This window comes from Grammomys surdaster, unplaced genomic scaffold (genome assembly GCF_004785775.1).
Source record: "Grammomys surdaster isolate TR1022 unplaced genomic scaffold, NIH_TR_1.0 126398, whole genome shotgun sequence".
In the NCBI taxonomy this organism is placed as follows: domain Eukaryota; kingdom Metazoa; phylum Chordata; class Mammalia; order Rodentia; family Muridae; genus Grammomys; species Grammomys surdaster.
In genome coordinates this window covers 1,522,841-1,545,468 of record NW_021621192.1, presented here as the reverse complement: position 1 = coordinate 1,545,468, position 22,628 = coordinate 1,522,841, and the positions used below count along the sequence as shown (strand labels likewise).

The following is a 22,628-nucleotide window of genomic DNA, read 5'->3' as shown; positions in this document are numbered from 1 at the left end:
AGATTCTCACTCATTCCCCCATGATGTGCAGAGAAAATAAGATTCCCTCTCCAAATTTTTTAGGCTCTGTGTATGTCTGTCTCTATGTGTGCAGACACAGACAGAAGGGGCATCAGATCTCTTGGAGCTGGAGTTACAGGCATTGGTGAGCCACTTGATGTCAGTGCTGGAATCTGAACTAATCTCTCAATAAGTGATCTTAGCCACAGACCCATTTTCTGTGGATCTCCTTTAAAATGAAATTAGCAAATTTCAGAGAAACTTCTGAAATCACCTCATGGATCTCAGACCCCAAGTAAGTGGCATATTGGGAGGAAAAGGTTGTTAAGAGAAAAGAATGGGACTTGCTCTCATTAGGAAATTCCTGAAAACAAAATTTCTTCCACTCTCCAAACAGAAAAGCACCTACTTCTGACACAAAGGCTGCACCCACCCAAACAGATCAGTCAGAACTTTCTTGCATGGAAGAGATTATAGAAACAGAAATTATATGCATAAGAGATTATGTCATTCCCCCGGGACTGGATTCTGACTGGATTGAACTGACATCATTTCCAGGAGAGAATTCCCTGAGGAAAACACCAGGCAATATGTCCCATACTAACTATACAAATGCTTCTTCAACTGGGAATACCATCCAGTCTCAAGCCTTCTTTTATGCTGTTAGCATTCTTCTGCTACCTCCCAGCCAGTTACCCCCTATGGCATACCAAGTAAACTATTCCTACTGTCCCATGGTGAGAAGAGTGAATTTTTTCATGGGCTGCCATTTCCCTTCTTCATCGCAATACTCTTCTATCATCAACAGGTGTCTGGGATTTATTTGCATTGCAACAGCTTAGCGTTGTGTGACACAATAATGTAAAACAAACAATCTGGAAATATTAAGAAATGGAGGGAAAACTGCAGGATATGATTCTGATTAAGAAGATCACACCAATGTCATCCAATAGCAATGGTCAGCCCTGAAAGCACACATACAAGTAACATTGAACAGATCAAGTGCGTTACATTTTGGAATAACAAAAATTAATGAAAAAAAAGTATCATAAATTCAAAAGAGTGCAAGAGGGGGGTATATGGGAGGGTCTGGAGAGAGAAAGGGGAGGGGGAAATGATGTGATTGTGTTATAATCTGAAAAATAAACGAAAAAATTATGCAAACTATGGATCTAATTCAAAGCTCCTCAATCTTCTTGGTGATGCACAACCACATAAGCTTTTGTGCGTGTGGTTAGCTCTGTCAGTAGTCCTCATAAGAGTTTAAAGCTAAAAAAATAAAAAGAATTCAAAAGCAAAAACAGCACACTTGTTCCATAATAGTTAAGAAATAGAAAGCATTCTGGACTACGGAATGCATAAATATGCAGGGGACTCTTCTGGAGGTGTGTCAAAACATTGGCAGGTTTAGACAGAAGTAGGCAAGGGATTCCGTTTTACTATCCTACAATGGCAATGTTCGGTTCATTTTTTATAACATGTGTGAGTACTTATCTCCTTTGAGACTGTTCTCAAGTTCTACTTATATTTCCCAGTATATGAATTCTTGAAGGTTTTCTCATTCCAATTCTTTTCCATTAGATCCAAATGTCAGATCAATTTCCTGAGAGATACTACCATCTTGCCCTGTTTCTAGGAAGACTCCATATTTGATGCTTTTAATTCAGTTTAGATCCAGAGGGTCCACTACCATCCTGTGCCTCAAACTTCTCTCCCATGGTTGGTTAGTTGATCAGCTTTATCTCACTGTTTGCTCAACTACTGCTACCACTAGCATAGTCATTTTATAGACTATTCTAACTTCTGTTTCATTGCCAGCCTGATATTTTTCATCTTTAAGGTACAGTATAATTCTGATATTATTTAATAACTAATTAGCAGAGGCAATATACTTCCATATGCTGAAATACAAACGTGGAAAAGGACAGTATTGGTTCAGATTCGAGATCATTGAATTGCTGGGATTAGCTTGGAAAATCTATTCAATATTTCCAAGTATGAGTTTTTTATTTAAGAAAAAAACACTAGAAAGTAACCAACTACTTGGCATGTGCTATGTATTAAAAGTGTCACATAGTTCCTAGCAGATAAGATGTTTACAATAAATTATCTTTGATTTAAACTTGCAAAATTGCTTGAAGACTTACGGTTTAAATGCACTAATTTCCTTCCTCATGAATTACTTGAACATAGCATCTCTGTCTTGTATTTATGCTTACCAGTAGTTAGTGACAGTTTTTGTTACCTTAATCATATAAACTAAAGAATCACTATTCATAACAGAAAATTTTTGTTAATGAATATATTTAGTAGGTAGAAGATGTATTGCCGAAACAATAATTACCTGAAAAAATAATGTTCATAGGAATTTTACAAGAAAGAACACCATTTTAAACTGCATGTGAAGAAGCCCTTAGAATACAAATAGTCGCCTTCATAGGATGAGATTAAAATTAAACATACCAAATGTGAAATCCTTTTAGTGAGGAACCATACACTCTCACACTTGAGAATGAATGTTCTCAAGCTCAGTATCTTAAATAGCTAAAGTATGATGAAACGAACACACTCAAAGTTTGTTGCCCAACAATGGTGTGATTGAAATAAAGGTCTTATATTTGGGAACTTGAAATCTTCCTGAGATTTTTACTAGCTTTATTTCGGAATCAAGAAGTTTGACAGCATTGATGTGAAGGTTACCTTATATATACACTAAATTTTATCCTTTAATTTTGTTGGATATGTCAAAAACTCTCATATTCATGAATAGTCTTAAGCAGTTCAAATTGGTTCCAGGTCCTCAAATGTAAGAAGTATATTATAGCAACATATTTCTATTCAAAATAATTTGATTCAAACAGCCTAATACATTAACAGTTTTTTCTTTTATTATTTTCAATTTTCTTCTTACAAGTAGTTTTAGAGAATTATAGTATTTGGTGAAAATAAATTGTCCAAGGGATAAGATACTTGTTTCACAACATTATAAAATCATCCCTTGTTCATGGTTCTTTTAATCACATTAATTACTTCCTTATTTCTCAGACTATAAATAAAGGGGTTTAATAAAGGAATTACCAGAGTATAAAAAATAGCAACAGGTATGTCTTCATCTCCTTCATTGATTGAACTCGGTCGAATATATGTGTAGAGAAGAGACCCATAGAATATTGAAACAGACAGAAAGTGGGATGCACAAGTAGATAAGGCTTTGCTTCTTCCCTCAGTGGACTTCATTGTGAATATAGTATAAAGGATACAGAAATATGATATCAGTACTATAATAATGGAAAATGTTTGAACTGAACCAGAAAAGATGAGTATCATCAGTTCATTGATATAAGGGTCAACACATGAGAGTCTGTATAGTGGAAGGACATCACAAAAGAAGTGCTTGATTACATGAGACTTGCAGAAAGTTAACCTGAACAAGAACCCTATGTGAATCATGGAATGTAGATTTCCTGCTATGTAGGCTCCTGTGGTCATCTGAAGGCAGAGCTTCTTGGACATCATGGTGTGGTACTGCAGTGGGTTGCATATGGCCACATAGCGATCATAGGCCATTGCTGCCAGAAGAAAGCAGTCTGTAGTTTCAGCCAGACAGAGAAAATAGAACTGTGCCATGCACTCATAGAGAGAAATCCTTCTGTCCAGAGAAAAGAAGTTCTCTAGCATCTTGGGAGTGATGGCACAGGAGCAGCAGGAGTCCATCAGAGCCAGGTTGCCCAGAAAGATGTACATGGGTGTGTGGAGACGAGGCTCCATGTAGATCAAGGCTACCAGCCCAAGATTCCCCACCATGGTGACCACATAGATGGCAGAGAATATCAGGAACAGAAGTGTCTTTAGGCCTGGGTGATCTGAGAATCCTGTGAGGATGAACTCTGTTGTCAAGGAGTAGTTGTCCTCAGTCATCTTCAGCTTCTCTGTTGACAGTGATAAGGATGTCAGATTGCAACTGTGGTCTGACTGTTTCTACATTTAGTAAATAATAATAATAATGATAATAATAATTTTGTGTAACGGAATAATTTCTTCTACAATCACCACCCATCTGTCTCTGTAATGTAGTCCTTGTGCTTTTGGGATTCCTTTTATTCTTATAAAGTCAACATCTGTGAAATTCACAGGAATATTTTAATAATCCTGGGGTGTACTTAAAGTGTAAAAGGCTTATATTTTTGCATGTTTATAATGATATCACACAGATTCAGTATATCCAAGTTTGTTTCATTGTCCTAAATTATTCTAGTGTTAATTTTTTTTGGGGGGGATTCTTAATATACACTTAGATCAGTTATCATACAATATGAGGAATACATTTTTCTTTGTTGTTTTAGAGGAGAGAAATGTTAGAAAAGGATCATAGAATGATGAGATATAGCTCAATTGGTAGAATGAGTGCTTACCCTACATGAAGCTGTAGATTCCACTCTCAGAGCCTCAGAAACAAGGCATGATGGTGTATACTTGACATTACAGCTCTCATGACATAGAGTCAGGGATCTCAGAAGTTCAAGGCCACCCTTATCCTTGGAGTGATTGGAGTCTATCCTGGAATGCATGAGACTTTGTCTCAGAAGAAGTAAATAATTAAATATACAAGCATTAGTAATAAATTCATGTTAATTTAATGTATAGTAGAGATGACAAAAGATCACAAAAAACTAAGGTCTGTGTGGCAATTCGTCTTCAATTAAATTACCTTAGAATGAAGAATTCCTAGATTATGATTCTTGTTTCCTTTAAAGAATAACGGTGCTTCTGTCATTATTCCCATTGAGGATTTTTTTTCAGATATCTAATTCTTTTTCTTTCTTTTCTTTTTTTGTAAGGAATATTTGATAAGCAATACTACTCAGTAAAAGTTTAATTCGGATTTTCAGACCATACTGGTCTAATTTGCTGTATTATTATTTATTAACACTGTGTAGTCAAATCTACCCAAATTTGGTGCACAATCTTTAATGCTTTGTTTAGTAAATGTATCTGAAAATTTTTCTAATGAAATCGCAAACATCATGGGGAAGCTGTTACATGCTTCTATGAATGGAAATATATAAGGCAGTGAGAAAATAAGAGTTAATTCTGATCCTAGATCCATTGCCTGGGATCAGTGCTCTTTTTCCTGCATCCTAGTTACAATCTTGAGAGACCTCTGCTTTATATGTATGATCATTGCATTAAAAAGAGTCTATAAGGAAAGATGCTTAAGCAATGGGTATTTTTATCTCTATAGTTTCCTCGTTCCTCAAAATATATGATTTTTTCTAGCACATAAGTTAATAAAACCAACTTACCAGTAAACATTAGTTTTTAATATTTGGATAGAGAAATATAAATTCTAGGAAAGTCTAGGAAACTAAATTTTGCTTTGCTTTAAAAGTCTGTTTCATGTGATTAATGTTGCAGTAGAATATATTGACTAATCATACTAATTTGATGGTCAAAATGGGTTTGTTTTTCCATAATCAAAGCAACCAAATATAGTCAGCAGAAATTTCATTGTTGAAATAACTAAATGCAATTCCTATAGTTAAGTAAAGCAAAAATCAGGTTTGATGTGTGGGCCTGTGTTATTATAGAATACTTGTAATCCTTCCTGTACCAAGTTATCCTGCCAGAAAATCACAGAAAAATCTATGCCTCATTCTGCTTTCAGATGCAGTTCACTTATGAGAAAAGCTATGAATAAATATTATTGAGGAATTAAAATGTAAGAAGATAAAAATTATAAAATTTCAGAGAAATAAATCTGTTTTTAGTATAAAAAATACCTCAGTAACAATGTTGGCACCTCTTTTCCTTGAGCTTACCAAGTTTTTAGTGAAGGATTTGCTTCATGGTAGAGATCTCAGAGTCTATGAATATATAAGTATCTTATTGGAGCTTAGAGAGTGAAAATTAAAGATGATCTATGATCAGTCTTAATTATGTCCACCACACAGTACAGTTATAATGTCTCCAGAAATCCTAAAGGAATTTCCCTGTACTGCAGACTGTTCTCTTGAGATATTAACCCTTACACCATACAAACCACTTGAATGTACTTTATAGTATCTTGTGAGTCAATAGTGTCAAAGCAAATTTGGTCAAGTTTGCTTGCTTGAAGAAATCTTGCAGACTTGTAACTAACTGACTTGATTTTTTAATAATATATTTCATAATTGTGTATGTAAAATTTTAAACAGTGTATGTAATATAAAAGTGTGCTTCATTGGGAAAAACTGGTTACTTTTTTCTTCTCAGAATGTATCCATTACAAATAGCCTCTTGTTTAGGAGTGGGACTTTCTGTCCACTTCCCCTTCTCACTAAAGGGATTTTGCCTGATTTGATTCTGTGTAGGTCATGTATGTGCAGCCATACTTGGTGGGAGTTCCCTTGTGTATCAATCCTATTATAATCTCAAAGATATCAAGAATCACATGGAAGATGGTCCTCAGGCAATGTGTAGGGAAGATTATCTTGATTAGGTCAATCAAGGTGGGGGTGGCACCAATCTCTGAGCTATTTACTCTATTTATTTATTAATTATTTAGAAGTTTACTGTTTTACACACTAATTATATGAATGAAGTCTACCCTCAAAAACGTCGTTTGCCAGTTGTTAAAAGAAAATAGTTACAGTGGGTAGGAAAAGTAAGAAGCAAATCAAAGCTCTGAGACTAGAGGGTGTATTAAAGTCCTCCAGAGAGGATGTGACTAGAACTCAGGACTTTGACTATAGGGAGAATTATCATGCAAGTGGGGTACTAATAGAGGGATGCAGCAAGTGCTGCAGACATTGTCTGCAGTAAAGGGGGGGACTAGTGTGGCCCTCTCAGAGCTGTGTGTTCCAAGGTCTGTAACCTCTCTGTGCAATGTCTGGCTGTGGGTCTCTGAATTTGTTCCCATTTGTTGGTCTCTGGGCTATCTGGTCTCTGGTTCTTGGTCACTTAAGCAGTACCAGGTAGGGGTTCCAACTTGTGGAGTGGGCCTTAAGTCAAATCAGACATTGGTTGGTTACTCCCACAAGCTTAGTGCCAATTTGTGGGGCAGGAAACTTGACAAGGTTGAGTAGGTTGGAAGCCTGGGAACTCAGAGAAGATTGTAGGAGCTTCCAACCAGGCCCCTGTCAGATGATCACACTCCCTACAGAATTCTTCATGCTATTGAGGTATCTAGAAGCCCTGAGGGTTTAGCCAATAAGCTTCTCTCCCTGGACATTCTTTTATTCAAAAGGTATTTAATCTCTGGTTCACCCTGAGGAGGTGATAAGCACCCATTTTCCTTGATGAATGATCAATAAACAGTTTGCAACCAAAGACAGTCTTTCTCCTTAAGAACTGCCATGGGAAACATGGAGAAAATCTTTGTCTATAGTGTTGCACATCTATCTAAGTCCTCAACAGAAGGCTCCTCTGTACTTCCAGACAATTGCTGCTAAGCTTAGGACAATCTGTTGAGTGTAGTTTTATGCTACCTGGCTTTGCTCCAGGATTGGTGCTAAACTACCAGCCCCTACCCAGTTTCCCTTGGCTCCTCAGATAAAAGACACACACACAGTTGTTCCTTTCCAACTCACCTTCTTGGCACAGTTGCTGGGGGCTACTATCTCCGGAGTGGAAAATGCTTTCCTTATCAGCTTCTTCTCTGTTTCTTCTACCTGCCCTCAACTTCAGTTGCTAAACTCCCCTGACCACTCACCTATAAGAGTGGCCCGTGTGGCCACTCAGTTTTGAGATCTCACATGATTCCCTGGTTCTCTTCTCTCCAAAGAATGGAGAATGGTGAACCCCATTCTCCTTCTTTCCATCCCCTCCTCCTCCTCCTCCTCCTCCTCCCCCTCCTCCGCCTGCGCCCCCGCCCCCGCCTCCACCTCCTCCTCCTCCCCCTCCTCCTCCATGGACGCAGAATTCCCTCCTGTCCCCTTTGCTCAGCAATTGGCTTATGGATGGCTTTCTTTACTGACAGATCATGAGCCAATTAGGGAAGAGGACCTTTGCATCACTGAGGATCTAAGCTGGAGTTTCCCACCCCCTTGGCCCAGGTTTTTCAAGTCAGCGGACCCAACTCCATTCCCAACTCCTGGCAACCCAGCAGTGACTGGATGTCCAGGAGTTTGGGAGCCCACTCCATCCCAGGCTCTTCATCGCTGTCCCATGGACCCCTGTCCCTCTGTTCCCAACTCCTCTGAGCAGTTTCTAGTGGCAAGTGGATGCTTAGGAGTTAGGGAACCCCAGGTCAGCTTCACACATCTTAGGTTTCATTTTCCAACAGCATAGGGTAAATGCAGTCTAGCATCAATGAGTTTCAGCTGCTCAAGCAGTATTCCCACACCCCAGGTATGAGGTGGAATTTCACACATCGATTAATGAATAAGTATTAAATGCAAAAACGTTTTGTGTTTTTGAAAATACCCACCCACCGAGAAAAAACCCCCAGAAGCTATAAAGTGGAAATTTGTGGCACTGAATTGAAGTAGTTAGAATATTCTGCAAGATTTAACTATATGTATGCTCCAAAATTAAAGTCCCATTTGTGTTGATGGGTTCATAAAAAAGTTAATGTGCTCATGAATATCTGGACCTTTAGAAAAATATGGAACAAAGCAATGAGACAGAAACAGTTTTTTTTCCTCATTAGAGAATCCTGGAAAGTATCCTTGACACTAGTAAACATTCAAAAGCTGAAATTGAAAACCCAAGTACACAATGCATGCTTGACAAAAAAAAAAAAAAAAAAAAAAAAACCAAAAATTCAAAACCATAATCCCTCAGCAACAGAAAGGAGGAACCTTCAGAAACTGGAAAGGAGAGTTTCCTTCCCAAGAGGAGGCCCAGAAAACCAGGAAGGACAACATACCTCACAAACAAGGAGGCATCAGGAGGGCTGGTGTGTGGTCCATACTGTAAGCCTGAGAGCTTTTCATCATTTCAGAGTGAACCTCTTCAGATCTCATGTCTATTCACTGTGATGTACACATCTAAAAACCATGTGAGATGAACTTCCAAAAAAGGAACTATTGAGAGGGAAATGAACAAATTATACAGTTACAATTAGGCCTCTCATTTGTCCAGGGGGAATAAGACTTAAGATTTCACCATGAAAGGAAAATGGCGTGAGGTGTTTAGGAGGAAAATTCAATGGCACTTGTGACACTTCCTGAGAACTGGTGAACTAATGCAAGTGACTTTGGTTTCCTGCTAAACCTAATCTTGAAATCCTGTGATTAGAAATCTGGTATGCAAGACAATATGCCATTAACTGTGGCCTGGTTTATGACATCACTGGTAAGTATAGAGTATAGTGTAAGTATAGAATGGAACAGGGGAAGAAGTATACCATGATGCAGAAAATGTGGACATTATTGTAGCCAGGTGATTTCTGTCACTATTAAGAGTTATAGGTCATGTTGAGAATATTTACTGTTGATATATAGTGAATTAAATAGCAATTTACTCCATGCTGTTCCAACATCAACCCTGTAATGCTTTTATAATCAGAGAAAGATACTTGATTAATGTATGTCAATTTATTAAAAAAATTAAATTTTAAAACTTTTTATTGATTCTTTGTGAATTTCATATCATACACCCAAACCACTCATCTTCTTGTCCCTTTACATCTGCCTTTTCCCCCTTGCAACCTCCCTCCCCTAAAAGGAAAAGAAAAAGAGCAAACCCAAACCAAAACCCAAACAAACCTATTGCTATGGGAGCTTCTGTGTGTCACACATTATACCCCTTTTACCCAAACAGCTTGACTTGCATTGCTCATTGTAATGGGTTATTGGTCTCGTTTGAGACTTCTGGCTTCTGTATACTATCAATGCTGTATCCTCACAGGACATCTGCTTTGTCCAATGCCATGGAGATCCTGCAGCTTTGGATCTTCAGGACTGGCCCATTCACACAGTTCATAGATAGGGTGGATGCTGGGATCTGCCAAATAAGAGTGCTACATCTGGGCCTGGATAAAAGCTGAGTTGTTCAGCTCTCCTGCTCTGGGGCCACCAGGGTCAGATCTACTGGGTTGAGCAGGTGAAGGGTAGGGCCAGCTCAACACATTGCTCTGACATCAACATGATCTCAGGCAACAGCCCAGCCAGGAACAGGAGCCTTGGACAACAAATTAGACCTTGGCTTTGATAGGATCACAGACAAAGACATGACACCCCCCCACCCAGTAGTATAACCCCAACATGGCCCCAGGCAGTTGGGTAGGCTCTTCCTATCTATCAGTTCCTCACTACTACCTTGTTTCCAGTTTAGCTTCTTTCTACAGCACTCAAATGGCTGTTTCCTTTTCTCTTCCATCTATCCAGGGGCTACTTCCCTTTTTCAATTTCTGTGTTTCATATTCTATCATTGTACTAATGAGCATGGGTGTTGCTCTCCTCTAACTGCCTAGGGGGAGAGGGACTGGCTCTTGCGTGTATCTCCCTTATAAAAATATTTTTAGCTAATTTAAAAAATTTATTTAATTTTTAAAAATGTCCCTCAAAAGCCATCTGCTGGAGACTTAGTCTGTTGTTATTTTGTTTGTTTGTTTATATTTTGTACTTATTTATTATTTATCTATTCTTATCTCGCACAGTACGTCTCCACCACAGATGTCCCTCTCTCTTCTACTCCCAGATTCTTCCCCCCAATACCCACATCTTTTCTACTCCCAGTCCCTCCTTGCAACCTCTACCTCTTTCTCCCCAGATCCACTCCTCCTCCATTTTCCTTTAGAAAGAGCAAGTTTTCCTGGGATATCACCCAAACACAGCATAACAAGTTGCATGAGACTAGACACATATCCTCATATCAAGGATGGATGAGGCAACCCAGAAGAAGGAAAAGGGTCCCAAGAGCAAGCAAAAAAGTAGGAGACATCTCCATTCCCACTGTTAGGAGTCCCACAACATCAAGATACATGACTCTAACATATATGTAGGTTCCATGATTTCTGCTTTAGTCTCTGTGATCCTCTATAAGCCCTGCTTAGTGGATTCTATGGGCCATGTGAAGGCTTGGTCTTCAATTGCTGGTGATGTAACAAGTCTGGTGAACATTTGGAGACTGAGTGAGAGGAAGTGAGGTCACCAAGTATAACCTTGAAAAGCATATTGGAACTTTTGGCTCATCTTTTTTTCTGTTACTTGGCTACCATACAAGAAACTTTTCTAAATTATATAATGTGTCCATGATGTACTATGTTATGGTTAGACTGCAGCAAACTGGTTTAAATGGGAAACAAAATAACCTTGTGTTTCTTTGATGCGTTTTTTTTATTTGTAAGATTTGTATTTTAATTTTGTTCATGTGTGTGTGTGTGTGTGTGTGCATGTGTGTGTGTGTGGTTACATACACATGGGTGCAGGCATCTATGGAGAACAGAAGCTTGGAGGAACTATGGAACTCAATTTATAGATGGTTGTCAGCTTTCTGACATGGATGCTGAAAATTTAGGCCCTTTGAAAAAGCTATAGGTGTTCTTAACCAGTGAGCAACCCCTTAGGTTCCTTAGTGAAACATTTTATCTCTCTTTAGATATTTTCCTGAGTGATAGAAATGTGATTGTCTTGAAAAGAGATGTCTGAACTTGTCAAGATGTCAAGAGGAGCTGAAAAGATGTGCTGAAGTATCAAGTGGTGTCACTATGTACTGAGAACCACATAGGTGGAGACAGCTGGTTGCTGAATACAGGGAAATCATGCTAGAAGTGTTCCTCCCAACTGTCTAATCTTTCACAGTGTCAGGCTTGATATGCAGGTAAGTGGTGTCTAACAATCTTCAAAAAATAGGCTATCTGACCTTTAGGTCCTACATACTATAATACCAACTTGCCAAGCAAGGTATGTTTACTGGTACAACAATGGAAGAACTCTTTTTTTTTAATTAAACTAACAAAACTTATTTTAAAATAAAATTCAGCATTGACATATTTTAAGTCATAAAAATAATTTATAATAGTTAAATGACTCTTAAATATACATGATATCTTCTGAAGCTAAAAGTAATATGCACTCAACCAATTTTTAAAATCTATTTGGAACATTAAACATGATAGAAGTAGAAAAAATCTCTTATGAAGTTCTTTATGAAAGGAAATTGTGACAAGTTCCTGATTAGACAGAAACTGTTCCATCTTTAAGGGAGAAAACACAGTGTAACTGAGGCTTCATAGAATGAATTGAGTCATGTTCCTTCTGTTTCTATTTTGTGGAATAGTTTGAAGAGTATTGGTATTAGGTCTATTTGAAGGTCTGATAGAATTCTGCACTAAACCCATCTGGTCTGGAGCTTTTTTTGGTTGGTAGACTTTTAATGACTATTTCTATTTCTTTAGGGGTTATGGGACTGTTTTCATGGTTTTTCTGATCCTGATTTAACTTTGATATTAGGTATTTGTCTAGAAAATTGTCCATTTCATCCAGATTTTTCAGTTTTGTTGAATATTGGCTTTTGTAGTAGGGTCTGATGATTTTTTTGAATTTTCTCAGTTTCTGTTGTTGTATATTCTTTTTCAGTTCTGATTTTGCTAATTTGAATACTGCCTCTGTGGCCCCTGGTTAGTCTGGCTAAAAGTTTATCTCTCTTGTTTATTTTCTCAAAGCACCAGCTCCTGATTTTGTTGATTCTTTGTATAGTTCTTTTTGTTTCTACTTGGTTGGTTTCACCCCTGAATTTATTTCCTGAATTGATTTCCCTGTATTCAGCAACCAGCTGTCTCCACCTATGTGGTTCTCAGTACATAGTGACACCACTTGATACTTCAGCACATCTTTTCGGTTCCTCTTGACATCTTGACAATTTCAGACATCCTTTTTCAAGACAATCACATTTCTATCACTCAGGAAAATATCTAAAAAGAAAGACAGCTAAAAAATTTCACAAAGGAACCTAAGGGGTTGCAATCTACTCTTCTTGGGTGTATTTGCTTCTGTTTGTTCTAGAATTTTTAGGTGTGCTGTCAAGCTGCTAGTATATGCTCTCTTCAGTTTCTTTTTGTAGGCACTTAGAGCTATGAGTTTTCCTCTTAGCACTGCTTTCATTGTATCCCATAAGTTTGGATATGTTGTGCTTTCATTTTCATTAAATTCTATATAGTCAATTCTAGCTATTTCTTCCCTGTTGGGAGAACTCTTATTAGGGAGGATAGCTGCTTTCTGATTGGGTCTGAGGCTCACCCTGTTAAATAGTATGAGTTCATGCTCAGTACTGTGGATCTGGTCAAAGGCCCATGAGTGACTGTAGATAATATGGTTGAGCCCATTACTTTTGTTTTGTTAAATGGTTGTGTGTTCACACTGCATCCTAAATATTTAAGTTTCTACCCATTAGTTTATGTCCTCAGCATTGGTCAAGAAGTTTTTCTTTGCAATAATTGACAGTGGGTGAAGACTCATTATCCACCAAGACTGGTCAGCAAGTCTTCCCAGGTCAAAGGAAATGCCAAAAATAAGAGTGGCTAAGCAGGAGGACTTTAGGCACTTGAGTTCCAGTAATATAAGCAAATCACTTCATATTTTCATTACAAAAGTAAGCAAAACATGAGGTGACATTTATAGTCACCTTAGTTTAAGCAAGTATAAGTATATCAAAAGAATGAATATAGTTGGTGTTATGTCTTATCTTTGGTTATGTGAAAAGATACAAGAATATTCCTCCCAGGATTTCATCTTTCCCACAGAGATAATGAGAATATTCTATGCCTTCTTTCAAGTACATCCACATATCATAGTTTATTCTTTCAAGAAGGATGCCTTGTGAGAAGAACAATCTGCACTCTGTTCCATCCATAGTTCACAACAAACTTGTAGGCTTCTTACACAGATTCCCGAAATTCATAGTTGGTCAAGGTGCTGAGAACAAGTAACTGTTGAGTAATTATTCTTAAATCGTCTTTAAGCCTATATTAGCTCCTCAGGAAACATCACAGAAGTAGTGGACAGAGTGTAAGAGCCAGATTATGGATCTAAGGGACATGAAACACTGTCTAAAGCATGACAAAGACATAGAATTGACTCATCAATTCACAGAAGCTTGGTAGTCTAATAGCATCCACATAAGTCAGAGCACGTAAATATTTAGTTATAAGTCAGGATGAGGATCATGCCACTTTTCCAGGGAAGATAATAGCAGGTGTGTGTGGGGGGGCACTGAGGAAAGTCACTGTCTTCCATGATGTAGACACTGGTGCATTACTTAGGATCTACTGGATAGCTCCACATCTATGCTCACAAGGGAGGCCTATGGAGTCACAAAGCAAAAGCAGAAGCAAAACAAAACAGTATTAAGGTTAGGTGGAAACTGGATGAGTGGAGTGAGTATGGAAGGAGATAAAAGGGAGCAAAAGAATGCACGTGGTTAGAAAGTATTATATACGTTTATGAAACTATCAAATGACAAATTATTTTTGAAACATGGATCATTAAAATAAAGAATTTCTGATTTATCTGTAGATAGAGGCTATAATTTTAAAATCAAATGTAATATTTTTCAATATAAAAAGAAAACACTAAAGAGGATATATACTGAATGTACAATTATATCAGGGATTATTTGAGTATAGTTACTATAGCATAAGAGTAGAATCCAGCAACTAAAATCTTGTTAATCTTAATCTTTAATATGTTGTTTTCATGTGAATATTCATCTCATCTCCTTAGACTATTTTTAAGTTTGCTCCTCAAAATCTAACATATGAATTCTGTTTTTAAATGTAATTTTTGGGATTATAATTACAACATTTCTTCTTTTTCATTATTCCCACTCCTCCCATAGACTACTCCCTGTTCTCCTTCAGATCATAGCCCCCCTCTTTGTTTTACTAATTGTTATTGAATAAATGTATGTATATACATTATTAATTCATAAATATAACTTGTTCTTGAATTTTGTCTTATACCAGTCTTTTTCCAATCAAGTCAATTGTCTTATCATTTTTCCAAGAGAAAAAAATCTAAATATCCTGTCACTAGAAGAACTCCAGTGTCTGATTCTTCTGTACAAATTCATATCCTTAACGTGACATTGCAGGTTCTCATTAACTTGATTCACTTCCATCCTGCATCCCACATTCCCTCTCTCCAACAGTTTCACATCTTGTGGGCTCAGTCCCACTGTTCACTGAACTTTCCACTCTCCCTGAAACTCTCATTAACATAAATTTAGATTCTAGTAATATTCATTGAAAGGACCAGCAGTCGCACAAGATACATCAAGGCTGAGTTCACAGCACAAAGGAGATTTATTTGCCCCAGAGGGATAAAGGGCAGGAAAGAAGAGATAAAGACAGGAAACAAAGGACAAGGGATAAGAGAAAAGGAACAAGGTGGAGGGAGAATGGACTATTTGTCCTGAGGAACGAAAGACTGTCTCTGGATAGAGAGAAGACCAATATGGCCCACAGGCAAATGGCAGTTTATAAAGGGAAAAATAGGAAAACCCATGTTAGGATGAGTTGATTAGCTTTGATTGGGCATGTTAATTAGGGTAGCTGTAAGGGGGTTTTGAGTGCTGGACTTCAATGGTTTAATAGCTGGACCTTAGTGGTCAGTCTTACAAGGAGGAAGTGGACAAATAGTGAAATAGACCTTGGTGGCTGGCTTTAGGAATGGAATCTATGATTTAGCAAGGAGGAGGTAAGGGAGAAGTATAAGGCCTGCCAGAGCCATGTTTGCCGTACTCAGGCCCACTAGAGCCTTTCACTCACTGCTGGTTGTTGTAGTTGTACTTGTTTTTCTGTCAGGAGCCACTTAGACTAAAAGCTAAGCAGAGTAATCTTTGAGAGATGTTTCATTCTGGAACTACAATCAAAGAGCCTTTGAGAGGCAAGACCCAAAGGACAAATCCCAGGAAATGAGATTTAGGATTAGGGTTAGGGGTAGGGTTATGGTTAGGGTTAGGGTTAGGTTTTTTTTTTGTTTTTTGTTTTTGTTTTTTTTTGGTTTTGATATTTTATTTATTTACATTTCAAATGTTATCTTCTTTCCCAGTTTCCCCTTCGGAAAGCCCCTATCCCACCCCTGCTTCTATGAGGGTGTTCCCCCACCCACCTACCTCCCTGTCCTGGCATTCCCCTACACTGGAGCATCAAGCATTCCCAGGGCCAAGTGTCTCTCCTCCCATTGATTCCCTATAAGGCCATCCTGTGCTACATATGAGCTGGAGCCACAGGTTACTCCATTTGTACTCTTCGGTTGATGGTTTAGTCCCTGGGAGCTCTGTAGGGTCTGGTTGGTTGATATTGTTGTTCTTCTTATGGGTTGCAAACCCCTTTAGCTTCTTCAGCCTTCCCCCAACTCCTCCATTGGGGACCCTGTGCTCAGTCCAATGGTTGGCTGTGAGCATCAACCTCTGTATTTGTCAAGCTCTAGCAGAGCCTCTCAGGAGAAAGCTATATCAGGCTCATGTCAGCAAGCACTTATTGGCATCTGCAATAGTGTCTGGGTTTGGTGTCTGTATATGGGATGGATCTACATGTAGGGCAGACTCTGGATGGCATTTCCTTCAGTCTCTGCTCCACAGTTTGTTTCCACATTTTCTCCCTTGAATATTTTGTTCCCCCTTCTAAGAAGGACTAAAGCATCCACACTTTGGTTTTCCTTCTTCTTGAGCTTCATGTGGTCTGTGAATTGTATCTTGGATATTCAGAGCTTTGGGGCTAATATCTACTCATTAGTTAGTGCATACTATGAGTGTTCTTTTGTTACTGGGTTACCTCACTCAGGATGATATTTTCTAATTCCATCATTTTGCCTATGTATTTAATGAATTCATTGTTTTAAATAGCTGAAGAGCACTCCATTGTGTAAATGTACCACATTTTCTGTATCCATTCCTTCGACAGGAATCTCAAATGGCTTAGAAACACTTAAAGAAATGTTCAAAGTCCTTAGTCATCAGGTAAATGCAAATCAAAACAACACCAAGGTTCCATATTACAGTCAAAATAGCTAATATCAAAAACTCAAGAGATAACACATGCTGTCGAGGATGTGGAGCAATCATTGATGGTAGGAGTGCAAGTTTGATCAGCTACCGTGGAAAACAATTTTGTGGTTTCTCAGAAAACTTGGAATAGTTCTACCTCAATACCCAGCTTTACTACTCAATGCATATACACAAAAGATGCTCCAGCATCCCACAAAGATATTTGCTCAACTACGTTCATAGCAGCTTTATTCATAATAGCCAGGAACTGGAAACAAGCCAGATGTTCCTCAACCAAAGAATGAGTACAGAAAATGTGGTAAATCTACACAATGGAATTTCAGTGATTAAGAATCAAGACATCATGAATTTTGCAAGCAAATAGATGAAACTTGAAAATATTATCCTGAGTGAGTTAACCCAGTCCCCAAAGGACATGCCTGGTATATACTCGCTTATAAGTGGATACTAGTCATAAAATACAGGATCGAGGATGCTTGAATCTCACTTAGAAGGTGGAATAAAATAGTGATAAGAGGGAGATGGAGGGAGCAGCTGGTTAGGAGAGGGGATGGGGAGGGGAATGGGAGGGCTCAGGATCAGGTTGGGGTTCGACAGGAGTGATGGTCAAATGGCCATGAGAATGAATGGAAATTTCCAATTGACAGAGGTGGGGAGGTGGGAGTCATCTCTAGGGTGAGACAGAGACCCAGAATAATAAGGATTCTAAAGAATCAATGGGAGGTAACAGTAACTGTGACTCATAGCAGTGGGGATATGGAACCTGAAGAGGCCACCTTTTATATAGAGGCAGGACCCCCAGTGATGGGGATACCAACCCATCCACACAACTTTTGTTCCAAAATTTATCCTGTCTACAAGAAATGTAGCGATGGAGGTTGGAGCAGAAACTGAGGTAATGGTCCAGCAATAACTGGCCCAATGTGAGACCCATCCCATGGGCAAGCACCAATCTCTGACACTACTAATGATACTGTGTTATGCTTGTAGACAGTAGTCTAGCATGAGTGTTCTTTGAGAGTCTCCACCCAGCAGCTGACTCAGACATGTACAGACACCCATAGCCAAACAGCTTGAGGACTCTAATGGAAGAATAGGTGGAAGGATTGAAGCCCAAAGGGATAGGAACTCCACAGGAAGACCAACAGTGTCAAATAACCTAGACCTTTGGGGTTTTCAGAGACTGAACCACCAACTAAATAACATACATGGGCAGGACCTAGTCCTTTCACCTCATATATAGCAGATATGCAGCTTGGTCTTCATATGGGTTCCAAAAAACTGGAGTAAGGGCTACCCCCAAAACTGTTGCATGTCTTTGGGATGTGTTCTAGCTGTCCTGCCTTGTTTGGCCTCAGTGGGAGAGGATGCACCTAGCCTCGAAGATTTGATGTGTCAGGATGTAGAGAAACCCAGGGAGGGCCCAGCCACTCAGTGGAGAAGGAAAGGGGCGAATAGGGGAAGGTATGTGGAAGGAGGTGCCCTGGAGTTGGTCAGTGAGCAGGATGTAAAGTGAGTAAGTTAAAAAAAAATCCAGGCAAATACAATTAAACAGGTAAAGGAGCTGAGCGGTGGTGGCTCACGCCTTTAATCCCAGCACTTGGGAGGTAGAGACAGGCGGATTTCTGAGTTTGAGGCCAGCCTGGTCTACTGAGTGAGTTCCAGGACAGCCAGGGCTACACAGAGAAACCCTGTCTCGAAAAACCAAACAACAACAACAACAACAACAAAACAAAAAGAAAAACAAAACAAAACAAAACAACCAGGTAAAGGAAGTGAATAAAATTGTTCAAGAACTGAAAGGGAAATAGAAGCAACAAAGAAAACACAAATTGAGGGAATCCTGAAGATGGAAAAACTAGGAAAGAGAACAGAATAACACATGCAACCATCACTAACAGAATACAGAAGATTGAAGAGAGAATTTCAGGTGTAGAAGATATAATAGAAGAAATTGGTATATCAGTTAAAGAAATTGTTAAATTTAAAAAATTCCTGACACAAAACATCTAGGATATTTGAATACTATGAAAAGACCTAGCCTAAGAATAATAGGAATAGAAGAAGGTGAAGAGTCCCAGCTCTAAGGACCAGAAAATATTTTCATCAAAATCATAGAAGAAAAATTTCCCCAACCTAAAACAAGAAATGTCTATAAACATACAAGAATTACACTTGACTTTTCAACAGATATTCTAATAGAGGCCAACCTAGACATCTATACTCAGCAAAACTCTCAATCACTATAGACAGAGAAAACTAGATATTCCATGCCAAAGCCAAATTTAAACAATATCTACCCACAAATGCACCTCTACATAAAATATATAAAGAAAACTCTAACCCAAGTAGGTTAACAACACACAAGAAAACACAGGAATTATTTTTACACCAATGAAAGCCAAATAAGGAACATACAGACACACAGACACACACACACACAGACACACACACACACACGCACACACACACACCACTACCATTAACATAACAATAACAGGAATTAACAATCATTGGCCAATAATATTTCTCAACATCAATGAACTCAAATCCCCAATAAAAAGACACAAGCTAACAGAATGAATGCAAAAACAGGATCTATCATTCTGCAGCTACAGGAAACACATCTCAGCAACAAAGATAGACATGACCTCAGAGAAAAGGATGGGAAAAAAGTTTTCCAACAGACAAACTCTAGAAGCAAGCTTGAATAACCAGTGTGATTTCTAATAAAATATACTTCCATAAAAATTTACCAAAAGAGACATGGAAGGACATTTCATACTTATGAAAAAATCCACCAAGGTGACATCTCAATTATGAACATATATACCCCAAACACAATGGCACCCACATTTGTAAAACAAACATTATTGAAACTTAAATCACACATTGAACCCCACACATTAATAGTGGGAGATTTCAAAACCCCACTCTCACTAGTAGATAGGTCATTGAGACAGAAACTAAACAAGAAAATAATAAAACTAACAATCGTTATAAATCAAAGGGACCTAACAAATATCTCCAGCAACTTTTACCAAAAAGAAAAAGAATATACCTTCTTTTCAATACATCATGGAACCTTTTCCAAAATTGATCATATAGTCTGCAAAAATAATGTGAAGTTAAAACTATACACAAGCAAATAGTTAACTTCAAAATAATGGAAATTTATAGAAAAGATTTATTAGAAAAGAACTTTATGGGAAGGACCTTAGATGAAATGCTCAACAGTGGGGAGAGGGAACTTGTATAGTCCATCTCCAGTAGTAAGACAGGGCATCAAGTGGAGGAATGGGTTTGCCATCCCACAGTCACAAACTCTAACTCAGAATTTACCCTGTCTTAAAGAACTGCAGGGACAAAAATGGAGACAAGACTGGGAGAAAGGAGGTTCAATGGCTGGCCAATATTAGAATCCATCTCATAGGGAGGTCCAAGGCCTGACACTATTATTGATGCTACCATGTGCTTACAGGCAGAAGCCTAGCATGGCTATCCTCTGAGAGGCCCAACAAGCAGCTGAAAGAGTCAGATGCAGATATTTACACCCAGCCAATTGACAGAAGCTGGGAACACCTTTGGTTGACTTAGGAAAAAGCTTGAAGAAGCTGAAGACAACAATGACTAAGAGTCTCACCCGAAACTCAGGACCCCTGAGATCTCTCAGACACTGAGCCACCAATCAGGTAGCGTACACTAGCTGGTACAAGGCCCCTGACACATACAGCAGAGGACTGCCTGGTCTGGCCTCAGTGAGAGAAGATGCACCTAACCCTTGAGAGATTTGAGATCTGAGGGAGTGAGAGGTATGGTGGAGTGGGATTGGGGGTGGGAACATCCTCTTGTAGACAGGGGAGAAGGAATGGAATGAGGAACAGTCAGAGGGTAGACCAGGAATAAGATAATGGCTGGACTGTAAAAAAACAATTAAATAATGATAATGATAATAATAATGACAAGAATTTGAAACCTCTATGATATTTTACTTTATGATTTGAGATCAAAAGTCCTAGCAATAATTAATAAAAAGCTACCATTACACATGCCATTTCTAGAATTTGTAGGACTTGACAAGAGCTAACTAATTACTCTTATGACTTTTAATATATTTAGTCACTAAGATATTGAAGAAAATGTTACTAATCTCATTCATCCTGAACTAATTTGAATAAATTGCATTCTATTTCTATTTTTAATGTAAAATATTACAAAGTTGTACTTTTCTGCCTTTTAAAAAGTATCCATGGATTTACAGAAAGTTCAAGTTAATTTTCAAAGAGCTGTTTTCACAATGTTACAATTGTCTCTCCATTGTTCTTTTCATCACATTAATTACTTCCTTATTTCTCAGACTATAAATAAAGGGGTTTAACAAAGGAATTACTAAAGTATAACAAATAGCAACAGGTATGTCTTTGTACTCTTCATTAACTGAACTTGGTCGAATATAAATGTAGAGGAGAGACCCATAGAATATTGAAACAGACAGAAAGTGGGATGCACAAGTAGATAAGGCTTTGCTTCTTCCCTCAGTGGACTTCATTGTGAATATAGTATAAAGGATACAGAAATATGATATCAGTACTATAGTAATGGTAAAGGTTTGAATTGAACCAGCAAAGATGAGTATCATCAGTTCATTGATATAAGGGTCAACACATGAGAGTCTGTATAGTGGAAGGACATCACAAAAGAAGTGCTTGATTACATGAGACCTACAGAAAGTTAACCTGAACAAGAACCCTATGTGAATCATGGAATGTAGATTTCCTGCTATGTAGGCTCCTGTGGTCATCTGAAGGCAGAGCTTCTTGGACATCATGGTGTGGTACTGCAGTGGGTTGCATATGGCCACATAGCGGTCATAGGCCATTGCTGCCAGAAGAAAGCAGTCTGCAGTTTCAGCCAGACAGAGAAAATAGAACTGTGCCATGCATTCATAGAGAGAAATCCTTCTGTCCAGAGAAAAGAAGTTCTCTAGCATCTTGGGAGTGATGGCACAGGAGCAGCAGGAGTCCATCAGAGCCAGGTTGCCCAGAAAGATGTACATGGGTGTGTGGAGACGAGGCTCCATGTAAATCAAGGCCACCAGCCCAAGATTCCCTACCATGGTGACCACATAGATGGCAGAGAACACTAGGAACAGAAGTGTCTTCAGGTCTGGGTGATCTGAGAATCCTGTGAGGATGAACTCTGTTGTCAAGGAGTAGTTGTCCTCAGTCATCTTCAGCTTCTCTGTTGACAGTGATAAGGATGTCAGATTGCAACTGTGGTCTGACCATTTCCCACTTTGCTTTGTATAGCAGACAGGGGATTTCTTTTCCACACGTCATTCACTGTCTTTGCAATGAAGCTCTTGTATTTTGCAGAGTTATTTTTTCCTTAAAGCATTACCATCTTTGACTCTCAAAATTCACTGGACTACTTGATACCTTCCGGGTAGATAAGTAAATTGAAAAAGGGTTACTTTTCTGCAACCATGTAAAGACACAAAATATTTAAGTTACTCAGATTTGTTTCAGTGTCCTCAAATAATTTGTTTTATTTTTCACTGTTCCTCTCACTTTCTCCCCCAAATACTAAAACCAGGTGTATACAAATATGACAAAATTACTTTCATATCTTTCCCAGATGAGAGGTGTTTTAAAAAGTGTGAGAGGAATTTTAAGTGTATATGTTAGAGATTGCAG

General features: G+C 38.4%; 2 protein-coding genes across 2 annotated transcripts; both read right to left on the bottom strand.

Moving 5' to 3' along the window:
- Positions 1-2,991: 2,991 nt before the first annotated feature.
- LOC114614684 (olfactory receptor 5K3-like) lies at positions 2,992-5,911 on the bottom strand. Its single transcript, XM_028760316.1, has 2 exons — positions 5,820-5,911; positions 2,992-3,929 (listed from the first exon to the last, which is right to left on the bottom strand). The coding sequence occupies exon 2, from the start codon at positions 3,916-3,918 to the stop codon at positions 2,992-2,994; it is 927 nt and encodes a 308-aa protein (XP_028616149.1). The 5' UTR covers positions 3,919-3,929; positions 5,820-5,911.
- A 15,298-nt stretch (positions 5,912-21,209) lies between these two features.
- On the bottom strand, positions 21,210-22,162 carry LOC114614673 (olfactory receptor 5K3-like). The gene has a single exon (XM_028760303.1). The coding sequence runs from the start codon at positions 22,160-22,162 to the stop codon at positions 21,233-21,235; it is 930 nt and encodes a 309-aa protein (XP_028616136.1). The 3' UTR covers positions 21,210-21,232.
- Between the last annotated feature and the right edge of the window lie 466 nt (positions 22,163-22,628).

Bases quoted from the DNA above. Each gene is read 5' to 3' on its own strand.
- LOC114614684 (XM_028760316.1), bottom strand. From the start codon at position 3,918: ATGACTGAGGACAACTACTCCTTGACAACAGAGTTCATCCTCACAGGA.
- LOC114614673 (XM_028760303.1), bottom strand. From the start codon at position 22,162: ATGACTGAGGACAACTACTCCTTGACAACAGAGTTCATCCTCACAGGA.